Source organism: Notothenia coriiceps, unplaced genomic scaffold (genome assembly GCF_000735185.1).
Source record: "Notothenia coriiceps isolate Sejong01 unplaced genomic scaffold, NC01 NC01_scaffold00037246, whole genome shotgun sequence".
NCBI classification, from domain to species: Eukaryota; Metazoa; Chordata; class Actinopteri; order Perciformes; family Nototheniidae; genus Notothenia; species Notothenia coriiceps.
Genome location: NW_011369947.1, coordinates 22,317,943 through 22,331,130, shown reverse-complemented (window position 1 = coordinate 22,331,130; position 13,188 = coordinate 22,317,943). Strand labels below are relative to the sequence as shown.

Here is a 13,188-nt window from a genome sequence, read left to right as displayed (position 1 = left end):
CAAATGTAATTCAAGTCCGATTAATTCTGCCGGCAGCCACTATGTCACAGTGATTTCAAAAACCACTTAGAAAGTTGGCATCAGTAAACCCGACATGCTCATGTCAGGAGGATGTGCTTGTGCATTTTTAAGTAAAGTGTTAGGTTTGTGTCACATCATTCACTAATAGCTAATCTGAAAGGATCCTGAGTAACAATTTAAAGCTGCCTCTTCTTACCAAAATAACATTTAATTACTATATAAACTACAACACCAGGGTTTCTCTGACATGTTGAGTCAGTGAAATAGGCTAATAAATTAAGTCGGAAAAATTATATCAATTGAAATCGAATGGTCTGACAGAAATATCAACAAAAGGTGATTTTGCCCCACAGCAATATCTGATTTGAAGCTAACTATGTGAAGCTAATCTAAAACACACAGACGCACCTGCACACATGCACACACCCAGTTCAGGACAATCCACAAAAACGTTACAGGCTAAGAAACAAAAACAATATAATACAATATATTTTCCTGTGCAGTAAACGTCTCTGGTTAAGACAGAACATCTTTGTTCTTTGTTGACCCTTTTTGTTAAGCTCTATTTCTGCTAAATTATGTGTTTCAAATAAAAGAAACACATAAAATAAAACAATTAAATATACAGTGACAATCCAAACAAGATTAACTATGAATGTCATAGAAATAACATCAATAAACAATATTTCACAGCTACTTATAGTTCTCTGACTTTATGATAGTAGAATAATATGTATTAGGAGTTTCAGAGGGGGCAGCAGAACAATCTCTTAACACAACATTGACATATTATAACCCTTTAGCTTCCTAATTATGACGGACATGTTATCACATGTTGCCTTTTCACACACTCAGCAGCTAGGAAGCAGCATTAACAAAAAATTGCTTCATAAGCAGAGGAACTGCAAAGTTAATTGAAAGCTGCAACGGTTATATTTTCACAATTGGGGGATTACTACCATTTTCTATGGTTTCGCCTCTACGAGCAAATCCTTTCCCTTAACAGACAAACACATTTTGTTAACGTATGTAGGGTGGATCCTTTTTAAATTAAAATGTACTGTATACTACGTTTTACTATTCAAAGAGGTCCCAATAAAATGAGGTGTATTCACAAGTCTTCTTGTATCATCCCTCAAAACCAGCAGACAATTGACATGAGATTTAGTAGGAAATAAGAGGGTTTTACCTGTATTAGATTTAAGTTAATGGTTATATAACTGTCTCACAAAGACTGTGGTACTGCATTTACTATTCATCCAAGTTTTCAAGTTTATGCTTCAACAGTAAGTCTGACTAGAGTAAAGTTATTGTTGGACAGTGGGTGAGTGTCATGAAAGTGAACTTCTACCCATGATCCTGTCGAACACCAAAGAGTATGGAATCAGCGGTTAATAATCCCATTAAGTTGAAACAAAAGTAATCCTCTTAGAAAGTGAAATGTAGCTTAGTAGTCAGTTCCATATCACCCCATTAACAGAGGACTGAGGATTACACTCACTCTGTATTAGCGTCAGGTATTCTATTTGAACCAAATAGCCAAGGGTCCATTGTGCTTGTGATGAATTTGAAATTATTTCATGCCTTCCATTAGCATCCTCTGCAGATGAGAAAATACAAAGTATTAATGGGCTCCAACAAATTAATGAATGAATGAATAAAATGCCTTATGTGTATGCTCAACAATGTGGCCGTCTCGAGGAACCAAAACATCTAGGGTACTCCGCACCATCAACCTAGTTACAGGCCTGCCTGCCTGCGTGCCTGCCTGCGTGCCTGCCTGCCTGCCTGCCTGCCTGCCTGCCTGCCTGCCTGCCTGCCTGCCTGCCTGTGTTGGATTTATAAATTGTTGCTTCGTACAGTTGGGCGGCTGAACTTTACCATTTGTTAATGTACTTGATGAAATTATTAAAGATCGACTCTTGCTACAGCCACAGAGTGTCACGATCTGTCTGTGTTTTATTTTGTCCTGTCAAGATTTTTCTTTGGTTTCCTGTTTTAGTTTGAAAAATGCCTTATAAGAACAAACCAAACTATTTGGCAAATGTAATATTATTTCCGATAAGGATTTTGGCTGGGATTACATCTGTATACTTAGCCAAAAACAATAGACCAGGACAGAGCAACTAATGCCTAAACTCTGACAGCGTCTGAGACTGCCTTACACACAGCGGTGAAATACTGCATAGTGAATGTGCAAGTCGTAAAACAACTTTTCAAAACAACTCCTAAAAAGTAACATGGTGTGAAATGATTTTGGCCCTGGAAGTGAGCTGGGTTGCTATTAAAGATAGTTAACTAGTACTTCAGATACACTGTTTACAGCTTCCATCAGGGGATACAAACACACAGTTTAATAAATAAACTACATTAATCATGTATTTTGGGCTTTTCTACATCTCACTTAAGTCCTAGCAACTCAATGAGGTATCTATCCTGTAGACAATCTGCATCTTGAGTGGATGGTGCTAAAAAAGTTATTCTCAAGGTGATAACAAATATGTCGAATCAGAACTAAGTCAGACTGATACTCCCATGTCCATGATGCTATTGGAGAGTACCCTACACTGCTCTGATGAGCACCTTGTGTTCAAACCCCTTAATAATCAGAAGCACAGAAGGAGACATTGTGTGAGAGCAGATTCGGTATAGGTCACTCTTTGAAGCTGTTTGCGCCAATCATCCTTCTCATCCATGCTGTGTTTGAAGTTTGCAAGTTTGTTTGTGTGCTTTGTAAACCTTTCAAGCAGTGCATCAAAGAAAGTTTGAAAGACACAATTATCTATGCCAGAAAAGTAATGGATTAAAGGCAAGTGTTGTGTTGTTTTGTATGCATTTTTGCTGAGTTGTGTGCAATTGTATGTTGATGAGACTCCATAAAGACACTGATGTGGTAAACGAGCTTAGCCTATTGTGGTTCGTAGCACTTGTAAATGTATGTACCTGTTGACAGTTCAAGCTAAATGTATCTTGCCTTCTATTAACTCTCCCTGGAAAAAGTTGGGCATGGTGCTAGTAGCCCTAATATGATAATTGCTTTGAATAACAGCATATGTTATTTTATCATTAAAAGTGCAACAACACTTATGTAGTGCACATTTAACAACTTCTTCAAGGTCTCTGTTTAGTACGTCATGCTCCAAAGCAGCCCTGCTTTTCTTTTTTCTCATGCTGACTAATGGATGTCTCTATAGCTTCTGGAACACATGGATTTGATTGAATTTGTTAGATCATTTCCTGTCTTATCCATACTAAGTATCATGATAAACTATGTCTATTCCTCAGCCGCAGCTGCAATGAACATACATAACCAGACTGATTTAAATGATCGGCAATAACATGAGGCCAAGTAATTTCAGAGACAACACAAGACAATCACAGATGGCTGTAAACACATTGACCATGATTGACATTTAAATCACTGTCATTCATAACACTGTGACCTACTGAGGACAATGTTTGACAGGGTTTGACCAGAGCAGGGTTTTCCCATCATAACTTATTGCAGAGGTGTGATCTCAGCAGCTATCATCAGGGGGTCGCCATATTTTTCAACTAACTATATTAGTGGAGCTGCCTGGAGGGAACCACAAAGTAGATTTCTTCCCAATGATTTCATAAAACATCATGAACTTTCATATAATTAGTGGCTAGTTAAATTAAGTCACAGTAAAAACGATGGAACTTCGCTTCAAATAAGATTACACATTATTAAATTGTGTGAACATTAATTCCAGGAAAACTCTAATGATATGTCTGAGATGCAACCTTTAAATATGTTGTAAACATATCAGGGATATTAATGCTGAACATCAGCAGGCTGGCTGATGTTCAAATTGAGAACAATAGGAGGATGTTGGAGAATATTCAAATAATTCTTTACATAAACAGCTTTTGTATTGTTTCGAACTCATGGACTTAAGTGATGATGATCCATTGAAGCCGTCTGCTAACATGATACATGACAAACGTTTCTCAAGAGCCCATTGGAAAAGTAATACTTAAACATGTCTGACTTCTGTCCACAATCTAGATTATGACATCTATGTTTAGTTAAATCCTCAACCCAATCTTGTCCGAGATGTTTCTTGTCCGGAGATCTCAACTACACACCTGAAAGGTTATTTGATTGGGTCTTTAGCAATTGCGCCGCTGTCAAAATGTAAAACTATTAACCTAACAAAATACTCAAAGCTGCTTCTGCGGTAGCTCCTGCTATTACTATGAAAACACTTTACCATGAAGACACTCACACACGCCGACTCACAAGGTCAAAGCAATACCAGCAACACGCTGCCACGGCTGGTGAAAGCATACATATATTACTTCCTCATGTGGATGAAGAGGACCTCTAAGTCGTAACTGGTCTTTGACGTTGCTGAATGTCATAAGGTCAGGGTGTTTCAGCAGAGCCTGCTGTGATGGATGAGGAGGGCTCACTTCTAAGCTTTGTGTCTCAGTGGTGCTCGGCCTGTTAGACTGTGCAAAGGAGAGACGATCACGTCCCTCCTGAGCATGTAGAAACAGCACTCTAGCATAAGTGCGTTTGCACACAGATATGAATCCCCAAAGAGGAGGACATCTTCTCAGTTTGATTAAAAAACACGAGTGACATGGGTAGTTAGTAACTAGTCATAGTCTCGGAGACAGGAATCAGCCATCTGTGACACCAAAATATGCACTACATCTCTAAACTCTCAACATTTTGCTTCTACAAATCTGTTCAAACAATCTGTGTGAGGCATGGTGGCCAGTCACGCAGTCTGATTGTCTGTCCATTGGATGTTTTTTTACTTTATATGTTTGACATGCTGGGTCTGTTTGGTCGCCTGGGAAATGGAAATACTTCGAAGCAAGTGTAATCTGAGGTTCTAATTAGTTCCACCGAGGTTAAGATAATATCAAGTGTAGAGAGCAGATAGCAGGCTTGGATATGATCATTATTCCTGCTTCAGAAGTGGAATTATTTTTATAGTGTCTTTTATTTTTACAGTCTACATTTATGACACTTACCTAAAACTGCTCTGGTGCTCAGTTCTTTTGCAAAGTTCTAGCTCACACTAATGAATAAAAGGCTTGCGGCTGGCAGATAGAGAACGGTATACAGATGTTTATGTCCTAAGGTGATTTTACTGAATAGAGGAACGAGTGGCAGGGTGGGCTCTGAAATTTAGTTTCTAAAAGGCACTTAGCACAGGTTACACAAACAACTATCCTCTTGTCAACAATCCTGTTAGTATTCATACTATAGCTTCATGAACAGCCAGATGTCAGTACGTGCAGTTACTGAGGTGTTCCTGAATTGAATGGGAAACTGTACCTGCAGCCTCTTTACTATTCACACCAAGACAATTTAGAGGCTCCCTGGAAAAAAGAGGCCAAGACATATTCACAGAGAAATACATCAGACAATAAATTCTCATTCCAGAAATCCCACAGCCTGCCCTTGCAGTACACCTTAATTTAAATGTTACAACCAACCCACACAGAGGCAGCTGATGGGGTTGTTAGGAATTACAGCACGGAAAGCATATTTAATTTGAAAAAGGGATTTAACGCTCAGAGGAAACTAAATTAGGATGTATTCTGCCATTGTATATTGTCTAGCAAGTCCCTCAAACAGAACGTGTTTTTTATGACACGGTCACATTATATTGTCAACAAAAATGTATTAGCCTTTCCTGCTTCTTCATGAGCTCATTTAACTGGGAACCTGACATGGGTGATCATCGTTTTAGTAAATTAGAGGAATAAGAGTGGCCCCTTGGGTTCAGAATAATAATATCACATTTAATTTATAAAGTGCTTTTCACTCTCAAAGCAGCTTGATTAATGTCTTTACAAAATATGAAGTCTCTAAGCTAACGGAGCTATTTGCAACTAACACCAGATATGTGTAAAGAAAGATTGGTGGAACCATTACACATGAATTTGTATTTTCCTCTCTGGGGAAGTGTACATTGTTAGACGTACTAAATGATTGCACCATATGAAGAATGTCCTCTTCACTATAAGGCAGCAGCTAAGGGAGTATTTAGGATGTAAATATGTCAGACTGCAGCATCTGCCACTACAGGCAGAAGAGATTTTTCATGTTTAAATGTGTCCAACACACTGTGGATAGAGGCAGTGTCATAGCAAACTAGATAATGCAGCTGCCCCCCCAGTGAGAGGCCTCTTTACGATAATAGATTTGACAACATGAACACTGTGTGCTGTCTCCATGGACGCACTTCATTTACAAGCTGTTGAAAAGATTATGTGCACACTGTTCTCTATGCATTAATGCCCCCCCCCCCTTCCAATCGTATTATGCTATTTACATTCCCCCTGACAACAGAAAGTGCTGCGATCCGGCTCAATCAAAACACGTTTTATTCTCTCTCCATGTCATGCTCTGACAGATATCATTCAGCGACGTCTCAGGGTGAAAGCTGAAGCTTCATTGAATAGGCAGCACAAAAGGTAATAGCATTAATTTAAAGTGTACTCAAAATGTCAGCAGTCTAGGAAAACACTGAGCAGTGATTCAGCTAGACTATTTATAAAGACAAACCCAGAGCAAGCTCAGAAACTCACTATAACTCACTCTGACAATCCTTATTTCACCTGCTGGAAAATACCTAGCAACTTGTTATACTTCAATTCCCTTTTAAATGAAATCCTCCAGAAATAGTTGAACGTCACCTACCAGTGGAGTTTTATTCACAGCAGCAAAGAAGTGGATTACTCCTGCACGCTGCTGAGAGCCTCCAGCAAATGGTGACGGTAACAAATGTAATAACCTTCAGAATATCAATAGATGAGAGATTAGCAATTTAAATATTGCCCTTTGGAAGGACAGCTGTGTTTCTTTGAGGTTTCTTTGAGATGCAGGGACAGTTGCAGGGACAGTTGATGCCGCATCACCTCAGGGCTTTATCCCTACAATAATGTGATAGACAGGGATTACGCTGTCGGGGTATGTTGCCAAAACAGAAACAAGTACTGGGAGGACAAATATTAAGGGAGAACCTCATGAAAAACATCCAGCGGGGGATCATCCCTCCTCTGAAAGAGATGGTTTCTCTGACCTTTACCAACATAAACTCCAGAAAATCACTTCAACTCAAGTTTAAAAATAAAAGACGTATTTTTCAATAAATAACAGACATTATCACAACAATAAAAGAGTCACTGCAGTTTAAATACTTTGAAATGGCTCCAGTTTAAAGTGGCATGGAAACACACAGCTTCAAAATATGTGTCATCCCGGAAAACAAATCTCACACAGAGGTTATTATAATGCTTAGAGGCAAAAACAATTATTAAAGTAATAGGGATGTAACGATATATATCGAATATCGCGGTAAATAAATGTCTCAATACCGTCGTGAGACTGACAGTCTACCGCGGTTTTTAATTTTTTAATTTTTCAAACATTTATTTAACGAGATGGTCCCATTGAGATCATTGATCTCTTTTTCAAGGGAGACCTGTCCAACAAGGCAGCAAGTCGGTTACAACATGAACATAAAACAACAGATAACACAAAAGGACATCGTATTTACAGGGCTACATGTACATACCTAGAGACATTGACAAGTACCAACAGTATATTTATATCTCGCCCTGTCAATAAGCCTCACCTTCTTGGCAAAAACTGTATTGTTTTTGAAGTGGTGGAGAGACAATGCACAGTTTTACCCACTGCTGTCACCCATGGCCAAAGCATATCTCTCTGTCCCAGCAACATCAGTACCAAGCAAGAGAGTTTTTTCCACAGCAGGGGATATTGTAAACGCCCAAACATCCCAGCTTCTACCTGGAAATGTGGACACGCTCATATTCCTAAAAGATAACCTTGATGATGCTGAGTGAGTGAGTGAGTTAGAGTTGAGTTACTTGAAAAACTAAAGTGAAACTTGATTTATTCTATTGCAGGGTCTGATTATTACATTGTTGACACTCTAAAATAGTACTATCGTAAAAAGCAAGTGTATTACGGATTTGTTTTGTGCTCGAAATCGATGTTAGCGCAGACCTATTAATGAAAAGAGTAGTAAGAGGTATAGTGTAGATGGCTAGTGAACTGATTTGTATTCCCCAGACGTTGGGAAACTGAGTTTTCTCGGTAAACGAGGAAAAAAGGTTTTAAAAAAACAGACCTCGGTGGTTTTGTATAAAGTATCGAAACTATCGATTATTTCAACATAAATAACAACCGTATTAGTCTGTGTTTGATGCCCAAAAAAAAACCGTACATAATCGATAAATAAATTGTAATAATTTTGACCAATTTGGTGAGATATATTCTTTTTTATTGAGGGATATTCCTCTTAAAATTTTTATTATGGTGTCCCGAATGAATTTTTTTATTTTTTTTTTTTTTAAATTTTTTGGTCGTGAACCCTCAGGGAGACCGTGGTAAACTCCCTTTTTTTTTATTAAATAATTTTTACCCGGGGGGTGAAACTTTATTTATTTGTATATCGACGTGGGAATTTTTCTCAATTTCCATCCCCAATTTCATTCTTACCGCTTTGGTCGCATGCTCTCACGCGATCTTAAACTTTTATGTGTTGGCTTTTTTATCCGGAGAAGGGGAGCTGAAAGGATGTCTCAGGGAGGAGGTTGTGTGGGCTTGCGCGTAGTAGTACTCCCGGGTGCTCTAATTCAAACACGGTCTACCTTCCGACTGTCCGTCCCATCTGGAGGTTAGTAAAATCGGCCCCGGCCGATTTTTACGAAAATTTGGTCGCGATGCGAAGGTCCTCTAATTTAAAAAAACTAACATAAATAAACAGTTTCGTAAATTATATAAGTAACGATAGCCCCCTTTGCAATCTCATAAGGGGTTTCACCTGATATTAGTTTTCACCAAAGGGACTTTATTTAAATGTTATGGGGGTTAACTTAATACTTGACTTCTAAAACCAGTCGGACAGGGGGGGGAGAGGAGGGGTAACCAACACAAGGGCTATGCATTCTCCGACGTCGTTGGCAACTGGTTGAAGAGAGGATGTGTAGTTTTATGGCCATTTTGGGTCCGTAGCAAACCGACACCTTTCGTATATTGAGACAGGTGTGTCTTAAATTAAGGCACAAAGAAGGCCATGAAAAGAAACTAAATGGGTATCAGCGAGAGCTCGGCTCCCCAGTCCCAATAAGGGGGCGTCCTTCCCCAGCGGCGCCTCTGGCATCCGTTCGTACACCCTTTTTGCGTATAAAATCACTGGAAATTAATTTTGCAAAACAAAAAAAAATACATAGTGTCATAGTGGGGAGTTTTTATTTCTTTTGCTTCGTAAAAGTGGTACGTTGTTTATAATTTATCAGGATGTTTTATGAAAAAAAAATAAAGGAAGAATAAAAACAGAATTCGGAGTTCCCCTCGGGTCTCCCCCCCGAATTCCCGGTGTCAATGTTTGTGTCTTAACTTGTAAATATCTAAACTACTTATGTTCCATACATAAGTCGGAGTGTGTCTGTTGAATCTCATGTTATATCACACTCCTAACAAACAAGGATGAAAAAAGAGGACCTACTGAAAAAGAGGTGGAAACAGTGACAAACCGAACAAATATTGAGGCAAAGTTAGTCCTCTCTGTCAAAACTACATTCTTATAGTATTATGTATATAACGGTCCTATTGTTTACTTACATTGTCTCAAAACCGCTAATCCGGGGCGACACGTCCTCATAGTAAGCCCTCCCCTCTTGGCTAGCTACTTTAGGGGGCCCCCAGATCTGTGACCCACCCACACCACTTACCTAACCAACCCAAAGCCGCAGACCTTCTCCTCACCGAACGGAACTTGGGACGCTAAGTCTCCCTGTCAACTTCCACTTTTCCCACCTCCCTCCAACGCAGCTCAGTGGACTTTACTGCGACACCTCCCCTCCGTCTAAATTTCCAAATCGCCTCACGATACTATCCGAACACTCTTATCTCGCTTCGCTAACCAATTCGACCAACCTCGGGGGCTAGTGAATAAAGGAACTCTCCTCTCTCTCATTATTGTACCTTTATCATTTACTTACTCATTTCTTCCAGGAGGGAACCCAACTTGACGCGAGGCCGACTCAATAATGAAATATCCCCTACATTGCTGTGTGGTTTTGAGTGCGCATGCTATTATAGCGCTATTTTTCAGGTGCCCATTGCTATAATAGCGCTAGAACTTTTTATTTCCTCTTTTAACACTTAGAAAAAAAAAAAAAAATGAACTTAAAAAAAAGAAATAATTTATTATTAGCCTAAACATGNACACACACACATATATATATATATATATATATATATATATACACACACACACACGTACTTGCAACCAGTATTGGGAAAGTTCAAAAAAATAAATCCACTACTCGCACTTGACCAGGTTGGGGTGTAATGGGATACCTGGAATTACGTTTTTTGTAATCAGGATACAAAAAAAGGTAACTGTACTTTACAGTTACAAAAAAAAATGATTACAATTTTTAAATACATTTCTAACTGAACAATTGTACAATCTGATTCACACACTGTAATATGCACATTTTTACATATCTTTGTTACATATTGTAGAATGTACACGTTTACTATAATTCCTGATATTTATACAAAAACATTCATATTTAATTTGTGTTGGATTATTCTTTGGACACTTTTTTACTTGACCTTCTTATGTTTGTATACATGTTTTTAATTTAATCTAAAATAGCTGAGATTAAACTGTCACAAAACCCAATCTCCCTTAAACAAATCAAGTTCTCTGGTTGTGATTCCCACTATGTATGCACTCTTAAAAAAGTACCTGTAAACGTTTTAACTGATTGGAAATGTGGGCATTTTTTTGTATATAATGCAGAAAAAAATCTACACAATACAATGCAAGTAATCGCAAAGCACCATAGTCTGCACACTTTCCAGTCCATCCAATTTATTCTAGCGCTTCAAATATCTGGTCCAGCAAACATAATATGGATCATACCGCAAAATGTGTATGCAGGTTGATTTAATTTACTTTGTATGGGTGCTGCTGCTGCTGCTGCTTCTCTAGGTTCTAAATCTAACGACACTAATGTGCCAAATGATTCGAGTGGGTGGATGATGAAAGCATTTTCACAGCTGGATGGCAGAACCTGCAGAATGCTCTGATGTTGTTCCTCTTTCACTGATTTATGTGCAAAATAATAGGTGAAATGTGTGCATTATTATTTTCTCTTGACTTTGTTTACATATTTGATATCGACTTGAATATCACTAAGTATTCAAATAGCGCTCCATTCATTTAGTGATACTTGCATTTGGGTACTGAATACAGTTTTTAGCAGATAATTGTATCATAATACATTTCAGCACTGCACATGACATATTCATATACAACTCCTAACATTTCAATGAGATGCTAACCTTGCATACTTCTCAAAACGTCATGCATATATTTGCCTCGCTAGTATGTTGTTTACCTACCCATCACATTCTGTTTGTTTCTTCCTGTGTAACAATAAATAATACGGGTATATTGTAGGGCTGCTCAATGAATCGTATTTTAATCGCAATTACGATGTTGGCTTGCAACGATTACGAAAACAACGTAATCGAAATAAAAAGATTATTATTATTATTATTTTTTTATTATTTTCTTTTATTATTTTTTGTATTGGTTTTTCTGTTGAATTATACTTAAAGTTCAGGGTAATCAACTGTTAAACACATACTGTTCACATTTTTTTTTTTAAATAAAAGGATGTTTGTGTGCCTTGGCAGTAATCGTTTTTAATGATCGTGATATCAATTATTGGGCCAAATAATCGAGATTATGATTTTTGCCATAATCGATCAGCCCTAGTATATTGTAGTTACACTTCATGTAAAAACCGAAGAATAAATCTAACCCTAACCCTACAGTTCTATTTGTAAAGTACAGAGAAAAGACGACTAAAATGTCCATCCCTGTAAAACAGCGCGCTCTGTGTGCTTTAGCAGTCATAAACTCTCCCACTTACAACATCTCTCTGTGCTAATGTTCCTTTGTTGGCGTCGGTGCTGCTAACACATCACTTTCCGCGTTGACAGATTGCATCCTCGAATTTGATGGAGCGCCACAAATCATGCGCTCCACTAATTTCATTAAACTAAATGTGCATCCTGTGTATCCCGCCTCGGACCAACGCGAGACTAAATGAGAATAAACAACCCTCTTGTGATCGGAGGACTCGTCAAGCTTAATTGGGTTGGGGTTAATAAAGGCTCATTCCTTCATTGCTTCTTAGTTGATCTATTTGTTATTGTTATGATGATGGAAAGTGACAACCATGAAACGACTTTGGAGAAATAATAGGCAGGTTCCTCTTGTTGAAGCATTCGTGCAGCAGGGGGAAGAACTTTATCCTGATATTAAAGACATACAGTTTTTACAGTGTAGCTTGGTATTGATTTTGTTGTTGCTGCAGTTAACTTTAAGGTTGTCCTCGCCTTCAAAATAATCTTTACATGTCTGCTAAAAGCTTTGCCAGAAGTTGATGACATTTTACCAATACAGTTTTTAACATGAAAAACTGAAACAGAAGTTTTTGAAAGAGTGACTTCACTTATATTTGTTCTTTTCACTTAATGTTTCTTTTGTATTTCTCTTTAGAACTACATGATCCCGTTGAAGCAAGTGTTCACCCCACAGGAAATGGAGGCTATCTTTGTCAATCTTGAGGTAAGAAACCGCCGAAGCAGAAGAAAGTGGTGTCTAAACATCACGCCTGGATGTGTCTCAAATCAAGTGAATAATTCAATATGTGTACAGATGGCTGAATGAATGGCAGGATGTGATGTATATACAGTATGTATATTAAGGGATAACAGTTTGCAAAATGCATGCTCTGATGTCACAGTTTCATGTTGCCACCGCAGTGGGGGAAACAAAATATTCACTCTTTTCTCATTTGTTTTGAAACGCTTGTCACTGGTTATTGCTGTACAACCTGGTCAATAATCAACTTACTACACAAACAAATGTTTAGTATTGTGAATTATCTTAAATTCGTAAAGGAACTTTAACTGAATTTAACCAGATGCTTCAATTGTTAAACAATCGGAAAAACAATTCACAAATGTTATCATTGTTAAATAAAACCAGCAGTATCTTTCAACTACCTGTGTTTCGCGGATAACAATTGATGAACCAACAGCAGTTTCAAAAGAAA

General features: G+C 38.1%; 2 protein-coding genes across 8 annotated transcripts in view; one reads left to right on the top strand and one right to left on the bottom strand.

Moving 5' to 3' along the window:
• LOC104966523 (cugbp, Elav-like family member 2) overlaps positions 1 to 13,188 on the bottom strand; it is a 334,875-nt gene that overhangs the window by 201,664 nt on the left and 120,023 nt on the right. The window lies entirely within an intron of this gene.
• Positions 12,634 to 13,188, top strand: part of vav2 (vav 2 guanine nucleotide exchange factor) — a 30,854-nt gene continuing 30,299 nt past the window's right edge. For all 7 annotated transcript variants that reach the window (XM_010795258.1, XM_010795259.1, XM_010795263.1 and 4 more), the window contains exon 1: positions 12,634 to 12,698. In XM_010795258.1, coding sequence (XP_010793560.1) covers positions 12,636 to 12,698 — 63 coding nt within the window. In that variant the 5' untranslated portion in view covers positions 12,634 to 12,635. The remainder of the gene's footprint in view (positions 12,699 to 13,188) is intronic.